The following is a 21690-nucleotide window of genomic DNA, read 5'->3' as shown; positions in this document are numbered from 1 at the left end:
TAACAAATTTTAAAGAGTTATTAAGAGAAGTAAAATAATTGTGTTTAATTTTTTTAGTATAAATTTAATATACTTGTACTTTCATTTATATGTTTTCAATAAAAATAATTTCTGTAGAAAATTTTGAAAACCTCTTTTGCATACCTTTTATATACGTATTTAGTTCGCGAAAAATGTCAAATTTTGAAAAATGGCTCAGACCATGAAGAAGCCTGGCCAGCCCTGTTATACGAGGGCGATTCGAAAAGTAAGTTCTCCTATTTTTTCATGAAAAATCAAATTTATTCTCAACTTCGTGTACATTGTAATACAGGCTGAGTATTTAGCTATTTTTCTAAATTGTCGCCTAGACGATCAATCACTTTTTGCATCCTTGTAACCAGCTCTTTAATACCGGCGTTGTACCTTTCTCCCGCCGCGTAACGAAGCCAACTGATGACTGCTTCTTGCACTTCCTCGTCTGACTTGTATTTCTGTCCTCCAAGGTGTTATTTAAGAGCAAAAAACAAGTGGTAGTCGCTGGGGTCAACGTCCGGGCTGTAAAAATGGTGGTCGATGATATCCTAGCCGAATTCATTGAATAGGATGGTCGTTTGATGTGACACATATGGACGTGCATTGCCATGACGCAATCACACTCCTTTGGTGAGACACCTGGTTGTAACCGAGGACCTCCGACACAATATTCTCACGGAGAAGTAGCCACACTCTTCATTAAGGCCCTCCATTATCTTATGAAGGGTAATTCTCCGGTTATTGTGCAGCATCTCGTCAATTGGAGCCACCGTTGATTCCGGCATACTGGGCCGCCCCAACCGCTGTTCATCGAGGACGTTTTCCAGGCCATCAACAAACTCTCTGCAACGCTTCTGCACATTTTTGATGTCCATACACTTCTCACCGCACACTTCATACACTAAAGGACGATGAATTTATATCGGAGAAGTAATCTTCAATTGGCTTCGCGACGCGGCGGGAGAAAGGTACGACATCGGTATTAAAAAGCTGGGTACAAGGATGCAAAAAGTGATTAATCGTCAAGGTGATTATTTAGAAAAATAGCTAAATACTCAACCTTTCTAACGATCTACGTAAAGTTGAGAACAAATTTGATTTTCATGAAAAAAATAGGAGACCTTACTTTTCATACCGCCCTCGTATATAATATATTAAAAATCTTCCACTTTTTTAGTTTTGCACGTAATAATTAGCATATAAAAGTTTTTAGTTATGTAATTGGATCCTGAATCGTTTAATTAATGGCAATACCTTCATTTTGGTTTCCATAAATATTAAAAGTTACTCCCATGGCTCGAATTAAACATTGGCTCCAAAGTCAGTTTCTAAAATGTCTTGTAAGATTTTCAACAATTAAAGTAATGTGAGGGTGTTGAAGAACGTTATAATAAAAAAGTCATTGTCCCAGTGGGATCCTAAATCGGAGATGCCATCGCATGAAAGAGAAGTATTGAATAATGAGTTGGGAGAATAGGCGACAACTTAGGAAATTCACGAAACATGAACTCGAGTTGGAATGATTGAGTAAATTTCTTTCGAGTAGGCGAGAGCACATGAGCCAATACAACTGAGACTAACTTTAAATGAATATTTAAAAACCTCTTCCCGTTCGTCATTTTGTTGGAGTTGCTCCTCTGAATTACTGCCGCAACATCATTCCTTCTTACACCCTCCACTGATTCCACCCACTATGCCTCATACCATCGTTACAGTCGCTCTAAGTTAAGCTTCTCTCCCTTGCTCCCTCCCCCAAACATCCCACGGGTCTCGTAAACCTTCTCAGAACCTTCTGAAACCCTCTCTCACCTTCGAACTCATTCTCCCGACATCTTCCACTGGCATATTTTTCACCTTCCTTCATCTCTCCTTCACAACGCCAGCAGTCGTAGGCAATTTAGATTGGCAATTTCTCGGTTGAAAGCTTATAGAGCCGAACTTCGCGAAACGTCACGTGCCGGAGGGAAATACGAGTAAAAGGAAGGAAAGGTTCTTTAAACAGACGTAAAATATTTTATAGACCACTTTCATAAGCTAGACTAATTCGGAAAGAATCATCAGCGTTAATTAAAAATATGATAATGGTTTTTAAGAAGTGGATGAGTTAATTTATCCTTGAGAGTTTTTCATCGTCGACAGAAATATTTAGGAACTTGAGTTTGAATAATTAGGATTATGACCTACAGTGAGTAACAGACCAAATCTCATTTTAATGACCGTTCGCCGATTTTCGAGGAAAGAGTGAAGAAATGTTTATTTATAGTTATCATCCAACGTGAATTTGTCGAGATAATTGAATTATTTACTTTAAAAACTATCCGTTACGAACAAAATAGTTGGCAGCTAAGTTTTGGGTCTAGTGTTATTTTTTATTTCTTTACGTGTAACTGCTTTGAAAATTTATTAAGTGTAAAATTGAAAAATTGACGGTTACAAAATTTTATTTTTATGTATTTCTACACTCAACTATGGCATGCCATGTTAGAATTTCAAGTGTTGATTTTCCAACTGAACGAATATCAGTGTCCCTCCAAATAAAAGAGCCCTGATAGGGATACTGCCCGAAGGTACGAGCCATTTTTTTAAGTATTTGGCTTCAGGAGCCTACGTTTTTAGTGGCCTGTGATCAGTTTTAAGGTGGTGCTTCCACTCCCACTGATGACATTAGGAATAAATTTACTAATAGACCACTAAAGGGTAACATTCTGAACGAAATATTATAAAATGAATATTTCGCAATGTGATACAAAATCGAAATCTAAGTTAAGGAAACTTTTCATCCAGCCACTGAGGCAAAACTAATAGGTATAGGCAAGGACCCATTTCGATTCTTATCATTTTGAGTCGGCAAATTATAGTATTTTATGATAAAAGCTTAAATTCGACGATTCTTTAGGTTTGACTGCTCATTTCACGCACTAGTAACCACGCGTTATAAGCTTCCCCGTTCAAATTGACTTTTGACAGAGGTAGACTCAGGGTGTTATCCCTTTTCAACTTTTTCAGGCGAAACCTTGGAGATTCTTGAATTCAGTTTCTTTAATTACACGTATAACCACCGGTTTGTTAGCAATTTAAGCTCTCTATATTTAATTGTGATGTCAAAAAATGCTTAAGAGTTATTTTCATCCTTTTTTCTCTTTTCGGACTAAATGTTTCCATATCTTATTCAAATTTTGAACTTTTACCATTTATTCTTTAATTAAATGTTTTCTATTATGCCTTGTATGTTGGACAGAATGAATGGGGGAAGGAAGTATACGGAATAATAAAGACAAAGACTATTACAATTTTCCACTGTTTAAAGATTTTATTTCCAACTAGTTTCGATGTACTACATTATTTTCAAGCAATTACACTTGAAAACGATTTAGTACATTGAAACTAGTCGGAATTAAATCTTTATTTAGCAGAAAATTGTAAAATTCTTTGCCTCTGTTAATATAGAACAGTTCCACCACATCACTCCTGAATCGGTAATTTATATTAGATATATACAAATTAAAATGTTCATTGTAGTTTCGTACGTGTTATTGTATTTTGTTTGGAGAGGTAATTAATTTATCGTTGTAGCTATAATGTGTTCTTCCTCACCTTTCTTCAAGGGCAATTTAGCAATAATAATGACATTTTTCCATTAAATACACTTGAACTATAAAGAGTACCATACGAGCACTCAATATATTCTTTAGGATATTACATTTTACATTTCTACTCCTTATCTACGCTGCAACTCTTGGTTTTTAATAATGAAATTAGCATTAAAATAAATTGTTTCCATTACATTTTATGTGAAAAGAACTTACAGAGTAAGTTATAGAGGTGGAACTGTTTCATAATTACACACAATAACTGTAAAATTCCATTGATTTTTTGCGCCTGGACAGATTTTATTATAAGAATTTTCCATTTTTCTAAAGAGAAAGAATTCGACTTATGAAAATGGCTTATTATATATAAAATAAATATTTGTGACTTTCTATTAAACCGTAGAGGGTGAAAGTGTGACTAGCACTTGGCACAGATGAGGTTCATTCATTATACAAAGTATACTGAATTTAATTTCATTTAATAGTCACGGCAGCACAATTAAAAACATAATGGAGTTATAGCATGTATGTTCCAGAATTTCTTGGTGAAAACATAGGTTATATCTGCTTGAGTTGTCTTTAATATGTTCCGTCTCATCTGCCATTACCCTTAATTTGCTTAAGATAAAAATAAATCTTACATGGTGGAAGTAAACAATCTGAAAATTCCTAAGATTGCCGTTGAGATGACCTCATGAAATGGAAAAGTGGAAATGTAAGAACGTGCTATTTTACTCTCGATATACATTTTATGACCCACTTTTTGGTCACTCATCCTCAAATATTTTCCCACACAGATTTTGGATATGATAAATACTGCTATGAAATTCCACCATTAAGCATGTTACCTTTTCATTTTGTGTGAAAACAAGCAGTCGACCCCGGGAAAACATACGATAGATAGCAGTGAGAAAAAAATAGCCCAAGAGATCACACAGGTGAGGTAGAAAGCCTACATCACGACCACAAACGCCCAAAACTCGTTGTTGTGAATGCGCAGAGAGGAAGACGGAAAACATGAGCGGAGTGGAAAAGCAAAGGAGGATCCGGGTAAATTGGGTCGCACACACCGGGCGAGCTCTGTGAACACTCGACCCCTTTCGTCTGTGCAAACAACTTTAAAATCCCCTTCTCCCCCTATTACTAACCTCCACAAGCCCTCATCCCTTCCTCCCACGCCGCGGGCAGGCAGCCAGCCGGCCGACATAACCAAGGGCGAGCGGACTTCACCCCTCCTCTCGCCTGACCGTAGAGAAGGATTTAGCGCGAGCATTAAAGTCTCTCTGTCCCCTTCTCCTCTCCCGTTAAACTGCGTCTCCTTCTCCCACAATTAAATGCGTCACCGGCGAATGGATCGCTTTAGAGAGGGGAAAATCGTTCGGGCAGGGGAGGAAGGAAAGACTGAAGGGCCTGGAGAGGAGGAGGCAGGGCAGGTTAACGCAGCCGCTGGGAAGATTATTGCGTCACATGCTCGAGGGCTTTAATTCAGGGTATTCAGGATAATCAGGGCTTGGCAGCGTGTGGCGCGGATACGAACTTTTGCACCAAGGATATTCCCAGGTCAACAGGATTCGCACGGGAGAGTGTGAAAGTTGATGAGAATGAAATAAGATACCCGTGTTAATTTGCGATGCATCATAGGATTCCTTGTTCATTGGAATAAAGACAGGTTTTGATGCTTGTACTATTGGATATTGCTTGATGATTTCAATATAAATTGTGTCATCCCTTTATTTTGTCAATATAAATTACTGCTTTCACTATAGCATTTATTTTATGCACCTTCTTTTAATATAATAATTATTAAACAGTAAAGTTTGAATGTTATTTTCCATTTACTCTTCACGAAATAGTATTTTTGCAATTTAAATGTTCATTTTAAAGTCAGTTACACATATTTATTGTTTTATAAATTTATAAATATTATAAATAAATGTATTTACATTTATGTAATGCACCTATAATTTATTACTACTACCCAAAATTTATTGATGAGCTCAAGCGGATTTTAAAGCTGAATAAATCCATACAGGCAGTATACTACCGTAGCCCGATTTCTAGCTGTACATTAAGTTACCAGGATGTAACTATAATTTTATAAATTGTCTTATTACTAAAAACTTAATTGCAAAAATATACATAATAAATAAATAAATATATGTACTCCATGGATGTGTGTATTTGTCTCATTGCTTTTAGAAGTTGTATATATGATTAAAAATGTGCAACAAAATTTTTTAACCAATATCTGAGGTTTTAGAATTCCATGGTTCGCTACAATTGATGTACATCCCAAAATTTATGTACAGCCAAATTAAGTAGAAACAAAATTAAATTAATGAACTTTATCCGTTGATAAATGATCTATTTTTCCATTCAAACCCTTTTTGATGGTTATCTGGCACATCATTTATCAATGATAACATCGTTAAACCTAAAGTGAATAAGATGCATATCTCGTCCATGAGCTCACTAAGCTGGAACAATTATATTTCTTGCTTTGTTACTATTGACGTCTAGGAATTTTTAGTATTCGGAGTAATCAAGTAGCTGTGTTTAACTCAGTGATTCACTCATCGACAATTTTTGCCGTATCCTTGGAATCGCGACTGACAAGGCCTAAAACTAATTCATGCACGTCTACTGAAGCTCTATGACGCCTTGAGATGATTCCTGATCAACACTTTAACATTGGAAGACTGCATTCGATAGGAACTACTTTTTACTTAGATACATTATATTTTAAAAAACGATTAATTTCATTACTCAACATTTTAAAATATATCATTTACCTATGAAATTTTGTCGGAAAAAAATAACATGATCCTAAGCTATCCACGTACATTTCCTAAAATTTGGAATTGTATTTTGGAATTGCACACTATAAATAATTAGCAAAATATAATTGTGGGATGTGTTTTCTTTTATCTTTTCAACATGATATTGCTTGGAAAGTCACAACTTCAGAGTAGGTTTGTATAGATTTGACAAAGTTTTAGTCATAGGAATGATTCTTATTACATACTTGAAGAAATATGTATTTATAGCCTAGCTCATGAATAATAAGTAGGTTTCCTTTTTTTAAAAATATATGTAGATATTTTCCTTCAAAATTGATGAATTAAAAACATTATGTATATAATTAGTGAATGTGTATTTTTAGACCAGGCTATGAACATACAATAAACGCTTTCATTTTTACAAGCAATTTTATTTTCCCCAACTAAAAAACTAGCGCTCATTTCCCCATTTAAGTGTTCCATTATGAAAATAATGCGCATAATTTTACTGTGACGCGACTAGCCATAGCAGCGCGGCAAAATTCATCGAGAAATGTTAAAGAGGGTCTGCCCTTTCAACGCAGTTGGTTGCCAGGTTGCTCCGTGCAGTCTGAGCGAAAATACGTGCCTCCGCGTGAAGTGTGTTTTTCGACTTCGTAACACGACGTGATGAAGTGCCTAGCCACTCACCACATACCCCCAGCCACACGTCCTTCATCATTACCAAATTCCTGACTCAGAGCTGCTGGTGTACCCCCAAGCCCCCTTACAGTCCCGACTTGGCGACTTGCGACTTTTTTTGTTTCCCTGACTGAAGAGATAGCTGAAATGAAAGACTTGGGAGACCGTGGAAAACATCCGAAAGCATGTGACTGATGGTTGAGGCCGAGACTTTGTGGAAATCCATTGCGAACAGGAGTTTCAGAAATAACTTTGCAGCTTCCACATAAAATAACTTATTTATTTTCTACTAGTTTCGCTACACTGTAGCATCTTCAGGAACGTACGTTCCTGAAGATGCTACAGTGTAGCGAAACTAGTAGAAAATAAATAAGTTATTTTATGTGGAAGCTGCAAAGTTATTTCTGAAACTCCTATCCGAAAGCATGTTACAACGTTCCCGAGAGACATTCCCGTCGAGGAATTTCAGGGTGCCTTCCAGGCGTGGCAGACACGACTCTGCAAGTGTATTGAAGCATGGGGAGAGTATATTGAAGAATTTTAAGCATTTGTACAAATACAATGAATAAATTTATTTTTCACAAATAATGCGCATTACTTTTATAGTGGACCCTGTATCTTCTCAATTTAATAAAATTCTCTTCCTTCCATTCATTTATTCGTACTTGTGAACAAGTTAGTTTTCGCTATTTGCTTTCTTTGGCTCAGTCTCGTAGCTGGAAACCCATTACTTGAAATGTTCCAAGGTTTTACCCATACCCATTTTTTTCCACAATGATGAAATTACGCCTTAAATCCTGGAGAATTTAGCTGAAATAGCTGTGGACCGACCTTGGAACAGTCACATGGTATAGGATTTGGTCTGCTGTGAGTAGTCACGATATACAAAATTGAATCTTAAAATGTACTAGATGCAAAATTCACACGAAATGCCTACAGAATTATTTCTCTTTACATATTTTACTATCGACCAAAATGTCATGGATTTCATCAATTTTACCTGTTTTAGTGACGTCAAAAAGGCATCCAGAGCGCTCTACGCTACTTAATCACATACTTGAGCTACTTGTGCTGCCCAGAAAAATTTGAAACCATTTATAAATTGAAGGCACAGTTGCATAATAATATTTATCAAGTCTTTTTTCAGGCTTCTGAAGCAACTTATATTACATAAAATGATGTTTAATCAATACCCATAAAACATCTCCTATTTTTTTATTACTCAAACTCCATTTACACGAATTTTACAGGTACCGATTGGGTCTGGAGGTTGTTTCTTAATGAGATGAAACAGGAAGTATTTTTTATACGCTCCAGTATCAACATATTTCTCACTTTGCACGAACTTTTCCAACTATCCTCTCGTGCATTAAGATAAAAGTGTTTTTTTGGGTTACCTTTCAGGTTTTATTTATATTTATATGTAAGGCTCTTAAATATTTGATTAGGTAAAAATTAATTCAATCGTTCACAGTAACTCTAGTGTTTTCAAATCAGTGAAATTGTCGATAAAAGCGCGTGCAATGAATTTTTACCGCGCTAGATGATGAAGATAAAGAATTTTTTTTCTTAAAAACTAAGCCATAAATTAGCTACATTTTTGATTTTTTTTCTTAAATTCATTAATGCTTATCATTTACTTGAAAGTTCTTTACTGTAAATTGTATTGGAATATACCGAAAATTTGGGTGAATTTCAGCGCATAACTCATACACCCAGGTGTTCAAGCGTATTTTCTTTTTCGTGATTCAAAATTCGTATGCGTATATATTCGTATGCGTCACACAGTATATGTGTAATGTTATACGCATATGTTGCGAATTTATGACGGTAAAAGTATTGTTGCACCTTGAAAGAATCCGTAAGGATAAATGAGTAACTTTTTGTATATTCGACGCCATTCTGTGACTTAGATAATTGTTGCGTAGAAACGAGAAGGGTTGGCTATATGAGAGTCATTACGATTTTTGGTATTAGGTATATTAATGCCTTACGTGGTATTTTGAAATGTTCAAAACAATATTAATTAATATACTGATTTTAACGAATAGCCTCTTTCGGATTAGTAATGTTTTATTTAAAAATAACGTGTATATACAGTTCAGAACTCCAATATCTTGGGTAGGAATAGTGAAGGTTAGATTATTCCCAAAGGGCCTAAAAATTTTCAAAATTTAAATCGATCGACTCGATATTTTAGCCGTGAATTGTTGTCCTTTTCATCATTTATTGATGAAATATATTTAGGTGTACTGAATTCCTATGGATTATCCTCCTTTTAATATATAGTGTGTCTTTTGGTCAAAGTTGAACAAAATGTTTAATGTTCGCACTTTATTAGTTAAATATTTTCCTTGTTAGGTAACTTACATACTTTTTAATTCAATTTCAGAGGCTCATGTCTGTATTAGTTATATTTTCAGTTATTTGCCACTAATAAGTGAGCACAACGAGATTAATAATGACTTTATTACTAGATTTTTCTCCCAATTAACCTAGAAAATTCACAAATGGTATTTCACTTCATATTCTGTCGTAAATTACTGTTGAGGTTCAAGCGTCAATCACCACGGTGCTCTCCTCAATTTGATTATATCGGGACGGATGTCAAATAATATGATGGGAAGGAGGGCACCTTGGGGGTTAAAAGTATATTTAAGAGCAACGTTCAAATCTCCTTTTCTCTACCTCAATTATTCAGAGCAAATTGATCAGGGAGCAGACGCGTAGCGTCCGTTTTCTGGACACGAAATAAATATTAATCAAATATGGTAATCCAATTGAAATTTGCAAGGATGACACTAATGCCTCGAATAAATAAGAATTTACGTCTTCCTTTGCGTTATTTATCCAAGGATCTTCCCGTTTTAATAACTACCCTTAGGTTCAGCATTTGGGGGTATTGATTTTGGACGCATGCCATCCAAATTTAATTTTAATGGAAGAATGAAATAAAGGAATAACGGAGTTACAAAAATTCATCTCCTGTAAATGCATAATCAACATCACTTTTCCTCAAAAAGTTTGTCTCGTTTGTAATGGACCCCGTGCTCATTACTTACAAATCATTCATATGATACGGAAATTCAAAAAATAAAACGATGGCTTAACAAGAACAGAAAATATTTCTTTGCGAGACCCTTCGGCTATTGTAAACTGTGTTCTTATAATGCTCACTGACCATCTCAAATATAATACAATACTGAAATATTTTATTAAATGTATAAGTTTTTCATTTCTTGAAGGAATAGTATTCATGGACATTAATTTTAGGATATCAAATTTTCAAAGCGCTTTTTGCACGAATCAACCCAAAATTAAATTAAATACAAGCTTATAATTTATCAATGTGTATTATTTATATAGCTCATTTGCAGGTAAATATCTTCCGCGGTCTCTAGGGCGTGGACTGGATTTTATCGACTCTCAACCGTGCGTGATATATTCAATTGATTGAAATTTCTCCGATTTTTAGTTGGAGCCTTCAGTTCTGGGAAAACAATACTGCATCTGAAAAATTCAGTATTATGCTGCCGTTGGTAAAATAATTATGGTTTATTAAATTCTAAAATATGCTTTTAATTTTTATAGTGCCACCAACCGATGTTCGAGTTACCAAACCGTCGGGCGATGAGATACCAGGCTCGGTACTTGGTCCATTTTTTGAAGGCGAAGATGTCCTCCTCGACTGCTACGCTGTGGGTGGTAAGTACTTTTAAATATTATGATTTAAAAATTTAATTAAATTTGCAATTAAAAAAATAATTTAAGGTTAAATATCCTATACTATGGAACTGCAAATATTACTTCACGGGTCAAGTATGTGATTATATCAACGCTAGATTATATTCAAGCATTTAATGACTAAATTAACATCCATTTATAATTTTCCTGAGGTTGCTAAATCGAATTCAATACTAATCCCATGAAGTCATTTCATGGTAATCCAAATAATAGAAGACCAATTATTTCTCGGTAAATGAGGGCAGAATTACATCTCCATATAAATTTTATATTTAGCGATGTCATTTCCTTTTACACTTTGATATCTGAAAATCATCAACGTTAATAATACAAAATAGATTTGGACGAATGTATAATCGAAATGTTTCCAGAAGAATTATAAAATTCATTTTGCGAGCATTGGAATATGGGCCTTTGCAGATTCAATTTATTATTTTATAAAAACCCTTATTTATAATAGCTCCTTGAAATGTTGAGTTATGATTTACTGAAAAATGTAGCATCCTAAAGTTCGTTTTCCTAATTAAATGTACAATAATATCTCTGTCTTTACCTTTAGATAGTACTCAAAAAGAAAAACCCTCGGAATATGTAATACCGATGCATATGCATGCGTTTAATAATAGCCAATGTATAGTTGCACCTTTTTAGTGCATGAATTCATGAACTATGCAGTTTTAAAGATATCAATTAATTGAAAGAAAAAAGAATACCAGGTATTTTCCACAAAACGTTTTATTTGGTACAACTAGTTTCAACGCTTAGGCGTCATCCTCTGGTACCTAAATAGTGAGGAAAATTCATAGCATTCTCCTTTATTCAATATCAATATCAACGTAGTCTTACATTACACCATCGAGTAACTCTCGACTAAGTTACTAAAAATAAAACTAATATCAATGAATTTCATTCACAGAAACCTGAATATACGAATTTGCATTCGTTCTCTTTAAATAATTATATGCTTACACACATAAAATTGCTATCATTTCAGCGCAAAAATTTTACCCCTCTCTAATTGAATTTTCGTAGCGTTATTACCTATGTTAATGAATTTCTCCCTACCTAAATCATAAAATTACGAATTATCGTTAAACCTCCTAGAGCTGCATTAGAGAAGACGTATTTTCTCTTAGAATAATTTTTAGATTGCTCCAAATAAATCGATTCCCTAAATTTGATAGATTTATAGCAAGAAAACCCAAAATAAAAAATAAAATTAAGATCTGTCTTAAATATGATGTTAACTATTCATTGGCATTTCCAGGAAAAGTAAAAAAAAGGAAAGACATGGTCATTTTTGAAATAGTTCAGGATTGAAATATATTTGTGAAAGATGACTTAATAATATATAAATGGATAAAATTGTTTGCAAAATAATGAAATTACGCAAACAGGGTGATATTCTAGCACTAGCAGCAGATTGATTTCATATTTTCAAGTCTGGTCATGAATTCATAGCCATAGAGAATTCCTAACTATCAGCTCTCAATTCATTTCCCTGCGGAATAGTTTCGTGGATATTAATTTTACAATGCATTCGGGGTTATAAAAATAGTTTCTCTACGGATTGGTGTATAAATAGCTAATGCCACGAGAACGTCAACTATTGTTCAATACTGCTTTACCTTTCAGTAGCTAGTAAAATGGATGGCGTATACTTGGTTATGTAGACTCAACCCCTGCCACACACCTTAGCAGCTTGCAAAGATACATGTACCTGTATACATGTGTATATATATATATATCACTCTAGTAGTTATCCGTTTGAAATGAGTTCAATTTATATTATTGAATCATTTTCTAAACGGTCCAAAACACCCCAAAATAAAATCCTTAGCTGTTAATTCAGTTGCCTAAAAATATTTTTTGAACGATATTCTATTCATTTGCGTACTTTTAAATTTTTCTTTTTCGAATATAATTTTACTGAATACAAGCATTGTATTATGTATTATATCTTGTATTTTCAATTTGCGTTTGGAGTCTAACTAACTTTTAAGGCAGCAGAATTTAATTTCCTTTTGTTATAATTTTGTAGGCCCTATTTTACAGAGGAAAAATGTCTTTATTTCTGTTTGATTAGACAATTACGTATTCATTTATAAGCAATAGATTTTCAGAATGCATTTCTTGTAACATTAGGTGCAGTGCATATCCGCGACAATTAACCCTTTCCAAGGTAACCTACAGGGAAATTAGTTAGTTTAATGAATAGAAATTGGGTGTTGCAACTAGATCGGGTGATATTGATGGAGTCACTGGCTAATCAAAGCAGCGTTTTAGGTCAAAATACACGAATGGCTGCGAAAAACAATGAACCCAACTTGTAGGGGAGAACAGAACAACAGTCGTAGCACAAATATACAGTGCACTGAATATGTACACAATAAACACTATCGGAAAACAATGGAGCAGACTAACATGTTAAATAAGCGGTAACAAGTGGATATTTTATCACTTTGCCCATTTTATCACTTAGATAATGGGCAAATCATTATGTATTTAGTCAACTTACTGTGTTTAGATGTATTCAGGATTTATTTATTAATTACTTGATTCATCTCACAATATTTACATTTTTTTTCAAATGCCAGGAATTAAGCGGAATTTAAATGAATCCTTTGATACTTAAGTTCTATGGAAAATGAAATTGTATTTGTTTTACTGATAATCCTTACTTTGAGGTAAAAAATTATTACAAGTGCAATTTCAAAGGAAAATTATTAAATTTTCATTGCTAAAAGTAATTCTCAGAATTAATTTGGTAAAATTGATAAAATATACAAAAAACGATGAACTAATCGGTTTCATTTTATCTCCATGTGAAATCAGTGCCATCATGTACACAACATCTGCCATGCTTCTCTTTGATTAACGAAACTGTGTTATATTCAATATTTCTTTTACATTTAATCCGAGAATGCCACTAAAATTTTATCTAGATGGCTAATCTTTTCTGAGGTTATACTTTTTGGAAATACTTTTATTGTTGTTTCCAGTAAAACGAGAAGAAAAAATGATCAGTAGGGAGGCGTTTTTTATATAAATGTGAGGGGAAATGGAATTAACACGCTTAAAGAAATGATTTGCTAAGAAAGAACTTATGTTTCAGTCTGCTGGCTGTATTTCAACGGTCAAAATGTATTTTGACCAATATAAGAAGTTTGCAGAGGTTAAATAAACTTCTTTGGAATAATTCATTCATTTTAGATTGTCTTAGGTGCAGAAATTGAATTCAATTTGGAATATTTCGACGCTTTCATAGAGATACTGGCGCGCGACAACTAATTATCACCAACGTCACTTGCCACCATAACTGTGAAACTGGATAAGCATTGGTTTACATAGCTCTGCGCTCATGTTGAGAACTATGTAAATCACTGCTTATGCAATGACTTTTCAGCGAGAGACTTTACTTCATTAATATGTGATCGGTTAACGACGTGGCTTGGCCACGACATTTTTCTGTTACCACTGTGTATGATTCTCCTCCGCCGTCCGTATTTTGGGTGACGACATGAAAATAAAAAGGTTTCAATAGTTTGACATTTGGTGTCGGTTAGCCTGTTTGTAAGTTATCCGGCCGACTAAGCAATTGCCGAGTCCCGAGGTAAATGGTCGCATCGGTTTGGATTGCTGTGAACGCCAAGTTTTCAAAATAAACAACTATGCGTGATTTATTCCATCTATTCTTCTAAAAATTGAAAATCCACCATAATGTACGCGATGATGCTAGGAGTTTCATCAAATACTAAAGTTGTGTAGCATGATAAAAGTTCCTCGAATCAAATCAACTTGTCTTTTGCAAAATCGGAACGGTTTCATGATTAGTGAAGATCTGTCTGTCTACGGACATGAGCATGGGACCATCCTACATGATTACTGACGAATTGGATTAAATACGCGAATGTGGAATAGCTAACAAAACTGATCATCCTTTCAAAGAATCGTATTAGAAGACCTTGAAGATTAGAGAGAGAACAATGAAGGACTAAATTGCATGGAGAGAAGAAATACTCTCTTAATGGGCCAGGGTCAACCCCGTTTATTTATAATTGGTGGTGTTCATGCAAATATGAAGACAATATCATGCCAAAATCTGACAAATGGCGATGAAAGGAATAGATGAATAGCTAATCAGAAGAGAGAATGAAAAGGGGTGCAAAAGGGCAAAGAATATATGGTTAAATGAACGCAGATTTAGTTTTCTTACTTTATTTACAAAATTTGATGTTATAATGTTCTCGACCTTAAATGAAAAGATTTGACTACCCACCAGGCAGATTTTTAATTCTCAAATATTTGATCCTATATACGAGTTATGACTCGTAGTTATGACTATTTATAGTTCACCATTTTAGATAGATTTTAAATGGACACATACTTAACACACCTACATTTCTTGAATGACCACAATGAGCACAAACCGTAAACCCACATTATAATAAAACCTTTCATCTACATATTTTGGCCCTATAATAGGTGAAATAAAATTAATATTTGAAATTATAAATTATTTTAGAATAAACTATCGAATATTATGTTAAAAGTTAAACAAATTTGTATCCACATTCACGTTTTTCGTATCAAGTGACGGGTTTTTAGTGGATGGAAGGCACTGGGATGGCGAATGAGTCCAGACACAAGCCGCACAACGTACCCTCCAATATATCCGTGAAAGGGTCGGAATTCGCCGAAGTGAATGAAAGTTCCGTTCTAATAAATTCTAAAATGGCTTTCATTCTCTAAAGACGGCTACGTTTTCCCTGAAAAAAGGGATTCTTGGACAAGTTGTATTTGACCATTGGCCCACGGCTTTGGCGGACCGTACAGATAGCAGTATGAAGCATGTGTTTTTAACCAAATAGATAATTTTAGCGCACAAATTCCATTGTCTCTCAAATTTGAAAATACTAACGCCCTTATTGTAAACATAAGCTTTCATAAATTAGAAAAACTTTGGATGCAGGCCCATTAAGTATCAATAATTGGAACCATGATACACGTCATCGCATACTACTCTGATGCATCAACTATTCGAGTTGATTTAATTTCACATTTTATTTTGATTAATCTATAGCATTCAATTTTTAATCCAAAGATTGGTTGTTAGCAGTCCTCCAATGCTTCCTATTCCTTCACTATTTTTTGTCTCCTTCATAGAAAGTATTAATAACTTCTCTCATCACCTGATTCTCTCATTCTCTACTTCATCCTCCTCAGAAGTTATTTTTTCTATAGAAGATTTAGTAGTAGTGGGGACACTGAATTGAATTATTTTTCTTTTCACATAATTATTGAAAAGTAATTCAGTGTTTAAAGAAGATCCCGTGACGTCGTTTCCAGCCACAACATCGCTACCGGAAAATAACAATATCCCGTGTGTTTTTACCCTGCAAAACGGGATTCTTGGCCTTCTGCTGATTATATTTATGTATTTATTTCTAAGAGTTATAGAAACGGCATAAAAGTTTGTGCTATACTTTACTTTGTGCTTTATTCAAGTTTTTCCTAAAGTGTTATGGGCTTTTTGAGAAAGGAAAAGCAATAATTGTTCAAGAATTAATGCTTAAAATATTCTCTGTGTTGCATCCAAAACAAATTACTGTCGATATCTACGCTTAAGCCGCTTGTGTTTATTTTGGTTCAACATGCATTTTTCGAAGAATGTTTTGCATATGCTTAACATAGCAATAAATGTTAACTACTCACTCAAAGATTACCTTTAATAGATATACGTGGAATAAATTTTAGTGTCCAGTACATAATTTACGCTGTCAGGAAGGAGCTTAAGTTATCTCCGTGGGAGACGAAGTGTGTAGACAAACCAAATCTCACATAACGTTTGTTCATGTGGACTCGCATTTTTGCTTCTTCTTACGCAACGAAGGTGACATTAATTTGCATTTGTGCTGAGGTCCCATTAATCCGTCACATCCCGGCAGATAGTCGTCTGGGGAAGAGGCGAGAAGTCGTTTATTATTATCTTAATAGGCAACCCCTCGCGGAAATCGATTTGGCAGCTACGCTTGCGAGAGTGGAGAGATACCATGCAATAACTTGTGAACGGACTGCCATCATGAAATATTGAATAGACTCCTCCTACCACCTTGGAATACCACGCATCTGTCCCCCGTCTGCCCTAAAGTGTCCGAGGGGCCCCCATAAATCACAGCAGTCACCACGCCCGCAAATAGCGATGAGTATTTTCTAAAACCTACTTCCCGGCGGAGTTCTAAAACACGTCGCAGATCCAGATAACATGTGGTTTCAGCGATGTCCACGGCAGGGAGTTAACGTATCGCTTCCACCGCAATGGATTCACCGCTTTCAAATCCCAACCGGCAACGTAAGGGGTCGGCGTCAGTGGTGCCGTCAACCGTTCTCCGCGGAACCACACTGACACACACCCGCAGGGTAAAATTTTATTCCCAATGTACCCCTTCCTACGACCGTCCGTACTCGAGCTCTCTCGCCTTCGCCTAGCGGTTTATTTTTCCCAGAATGTTCCCAGCCACGGATTAGCTCACGAAAGATATGGTAAATGAAACCATGGTGAATTTAGCATTCAGTAGTTACTGGAATTTTTCAAATATTATACTTAAACATTATTCTTTAGAAAAATACCTTTTATATTATTTGTTTCCACGAAAACTATCTTTTATACTAACTCTCATAGCCCTCGAGCGAGTAAACATGAGCCGTTTTATAATTTCATTTATCATCTTTATCCCTCTTCATCAATGTAGATTGACCAAACTTTGTCTATTCATATGGTACTGTGCTTTAAAGTCGAGAAAAGAATGTGTCTAATCTAAGCTCTGATATAAATTTTTTTCTCTGAAACCACGTAGTGAGTTATTTGGAATTACGGCAATAAAAGAGAAGTTTTTTAGCAAAGGTTTTTATCGAATTCAATATGATTTTTATTACTCTGAATTTTCAAAAAATCCATAATATTGTATAATTTTGACAATTTTTTCATTTACAGAGAGTATTTCAATATCATACACCATCTATTTGTAAAGTAATAAGTTAAAATCTAAAAATTTCATAAGGCCTATAGTCTATACCTTGTGAAATCATTAGATTTTAACTTATTAGTTTACACATAGATGGTGCATGATATTGAAATACTCTCCGTAAAAGAAAACGTGAGGTTTCGTTTTGAATTCAACTTCTGCCATAACTGTCTCTTTTAACCCGATCAGCCTTGATGGCCGCTGTTCTTATTCAAATATTGCATTTCTCCCGTCTTCACCAGACAGAATTATTTTTGGTAGCCATTAACTATAATTTGACACGTTTGAAGTTGGCGTACGGAGGGCATCTTAGTTGTCACTCAAATATTCCCACGGCGGCGGACCTCCCGGTAGACCTTGGACGACATACCATGGTTGCCCTGTATGCGGATGACGCAGCAATAGTGACCACTTCGCGGAGAGCACACATGGCGGCAACATACCTACAGCGAGCAGTAGACAAACTGCTGGAGTGGTACGCCCTGTGGCGAATCAGCGTCAACAGCGCAAAGACACAGACGATTCTTTTTTCACCTGGAGGACTGCGAGAACCAGGAGAAATCCTCGTGGGCACCGAGGAGGCGCCATGGAAGGAAGAGGTGACCTATCTAGGCGTGATACTGGATAAAAGACTGACATTCAAAAGTCACGCCCTCGCTGCCACCAGGAAGGCAAGAGGAAGACGACTACAACTCTCGCCGCTGCTGCGTTCACCGTCCCTCTCTATCAAGACAAAGACGTATCTGTACGTGGCGGCAATTCGCCCAATCTTGATGTACGCTTCACCGGCATGGAGTGGCAGAATGACTCAGACGGCCTTCCACCACTTGGAGGTAACGGAAAGAGGGGCACTCAACAGTGTACTTGGGCTTGGCTGGAACTATGCCGCAGAAATTCTCCACGCCTTAACTGAAACTGCGCCCATTGGAGATGTCATCAAGACTCGCGCGACGGCCTTTTACGAGGAGCTTGAAGGCAAAAAAGAAGAGCACTTGCGGTCGATCGGCGGCTTAAAACCTGTCTCCTGGGAAAGGCACAAACGCCCAAGAGCAGCAACGGGACGGGACGACGACCAACCACCATTGAAAAGGAAAAGGAGTTGATTGGACCTTCCTTCATCGACGGGCTAAGAAGCCGCAAACACAGCAGCTGAATGATTAAATCATCGGGCAGCTGCAAGCCAAGCGTCAAGAGGGAACGTTTTGGCAAAAAAAGAAGACGGACGTTCCCAAGGTTATTTGAAGTGTTCCACAATAAAAAGATCTTGCATTAGAAGAAGTACGCTTCTATTTAAGTTTCCATTCAAGATTGAAAATCATGTGTTTAATTTTGTTTTTATTATTTTTTAATACATAACTTGGCCTTAAGTACGGTTGGTAATAACATTTCTCTCCCAAAATTATATGGGTAATAGTTATTTTCATTTCTGCTAGTATATTTTCATTTATTATCGTTCTCCGTAATTGTCCAAGTAGCGGTTCCTACGAAGTCATTCTTGCTTATAATGCGTTAGTATGTTCATTAAGGCAAAAACATTTTCAATGAAAAGTAATTTTATGTAATCATTTAATTATATACGTATGGGCATTTTTTTGGTGATCAGCGCCTGCTTAAGGATATCTCTGCACTGCTATCCTGTGTAAAAAAATTACTTTACTCGCTTCGTAAATTATATCTACAGCTATACTATTGCAGAACCTTAGCGTATAAATTGTCACGCTCAAGCCATCTTCATTACTCTCCTCTTTTCCCGCTCATTATTTTCCAGTAATGGACAATTATTTTCGCATTGAAATTCTATGAACGGCTGAGCTTTTAGCAATCTGCAATGAATACACATAAACCTTTAAGCTTATAATTCGCCCTAGCTAAAATCTGTATTCTTTTCTTGAGTGCTTACCCAACTCATGATTTTTTTTTATTTTTTTATCTAGAGCAACTCAAGTGTGTCTGTTACCGAACACCTAGTTTTACCAGTTATCTTTGGAAAGGTGACCACTGAGATAGAATTTCGCATCTTTCGTGCAACGTGTCCCATATTCTGCATGGTACTTATTCTACTTTATTTACTGTGGCCACCAGCATAGGAGGATAAAATTTGATGTTAATTAGCATATCGTTGCCTCCAAGAAATTTCTGATTTTATAGGTCTTCTCTTTAAAATTTAATAACACAATTTCCTCAGTTAAATATTTTTTGTATTAATTTTGGTATTGAAGCACATTTCTTTCGGGTAAATTAATCATTTAAAAATTTCGAATATTGAGCTTGAGACTAATTTTTACTTTAGCGTCTACGTTTGAAATTATGCATTGTTTTTGCCTTTTCGTGAAACTTATATTAAATTTAAATCAGCAATACCAAGAGGCTAGATAATATCTAATATCATATTTGTATCTATGGAAGATCATTGCGAAATGAATTTTAATATATCATCAATTGAAATCAATAATTTCTTCTTTGAGACTTAGTACAAATGAGAAAAAATAAAGCAACAAAAAATAAGAAAAAATAGGTTTAAATTCAGCAACAAATAAAGCACCCTTAAGGATTAGCTCAAAAATTTTTATCGCTGATTTTTTTATACCATCATTCCCTTCCCATCTGACTCAGCGGACTTAACATGCGGAATATGTTAATTTTCTAAGCGTGATTCTGTGTTCTGGCTAATGATTGCGTTGGCCTGGTGTTTCAAAATAAATGAGACGGTAAATGGAGTGAGAACTTTGATTTTGAATAAATTTAAAGGGATGAAGGTGGCGGAATTCATTTTCCCGATTGGGCAAAGGCTAACAATTTCTTCTGTTTTCGCGGGAGAGCTCCGTGTCCTTGTTTGATGGATGCAATATCTGATGATCCGTACTAAAATAAATCCGTGTATCCATTCCTCTCTCCCCATCTCCCACACCTCTTACATCGCCTGAAACTCTCCGCACCTACCACTCCGTTGCTCCCTCTATCGTCATTTCGTGCTCGCAGCATCCGGGCCGCCGCTGTCACATTTCCAGGAGCATTGCAATCGCGAAACCACCGAATCTACATTTATTTGTGAAAATAAAACGTATTAGCGAGCGACAGGGTGCTTGTCGCGCCCCGCATTTTTTTGCACATAAATCTGTTTTCACGTATGAATAACCACTGACGCCGCCGTACACCCTGGCCTATCCCTCCCACGCCATCATGGCATCCTAGCCTCCTCCCCACTCCTTTTCTCTCGTCCTCATCCTTCTCTCTGCTACTCTCTCTTCGCCCTCTTCGCTGATTTCTAACCTTACATTTTCACCCTTTCAGATTTCCTCTGCATCCAGCATTTGTTCGCAGCACCTCGTGAGTTGGTTGACTCGGGTTTTGCATTATCTGGATAAGTTAACCAAATTATATTTAATGGCAATATTTATCAAAGTCTAAAACAAAGTTTCTCTAAAAAAAATCCCAAGAGTCCTCGGCCAGGAGCGTAAAACTTACCCTAGACATTACTATCTGTTTCTTGCTGTGAATAATCATTTTATTCCTGAATCATAGAGCGCCAGGGTACAAAGGATGTAATGTTGTGTCCATTTTTCGGTATTGTGTTCTATTAATGAAGAGCCATGTTTGAAAATGTAAATGTGTCGGAGGAATTCAATCACGGATAAATATTTTTATGTTCTTCTTAAGAGGAAATAGGAAGACAAATCATTTACAAATATTTAGGCGAAGGAGATATGTTGTAAAGGAAGGTTGGATGACCCGGATGCTGTTACAGAAACGGCTGTCGTAAATAATCCTCAAATTATATGTTTACTCCCGTTGATCACATATCTACGTCTAAATAATGTTACAAAAATTGAAACCTCTCCTTTACATTAAGTATGA

At 35.7% G+C, this 21690-nt stretch overlaps 1 protein-coding gene across 1 annotated transcript in view; it reads left to right on the top strand.

Moving 5' to 3' along the window:
- Positions 1–21690, top strand: part of LOC139698032 (nephrin-like) — a 663871-nt gene that overhangs the window by 535771 nt on the left and 106410 nt on the right. The window contains 1 exon segment of the mRNA XM_071596891.1: positions 10658–10771. Within this exon segment, the coding sequence (XP_071452992.1) occupies positions 10658–10771 (114 nt within the window).

This window comes from Hetaerina americana, unplaced genomic scaffold (assembly GCF_022747635.1).
Source record: "Hetaerina americana unplaced genomic scaffold, ioHetAmer1.1.p SCAF_8, whole genome shotgun sequence".
In the NCBI taxonomy this organism is placed as follows: domain Eukaryota; kingdom Metazoa; phylum Arthropoda; class Insecta; order Odonata; family Calopterygidae; genus Hetaerina; species Hetaerina americana.
The sequence above is the reverse complement of the archived record's forward strand: the minus strand, read 5'-3'. Positions and strand labels throughout refer to the sequence as shown.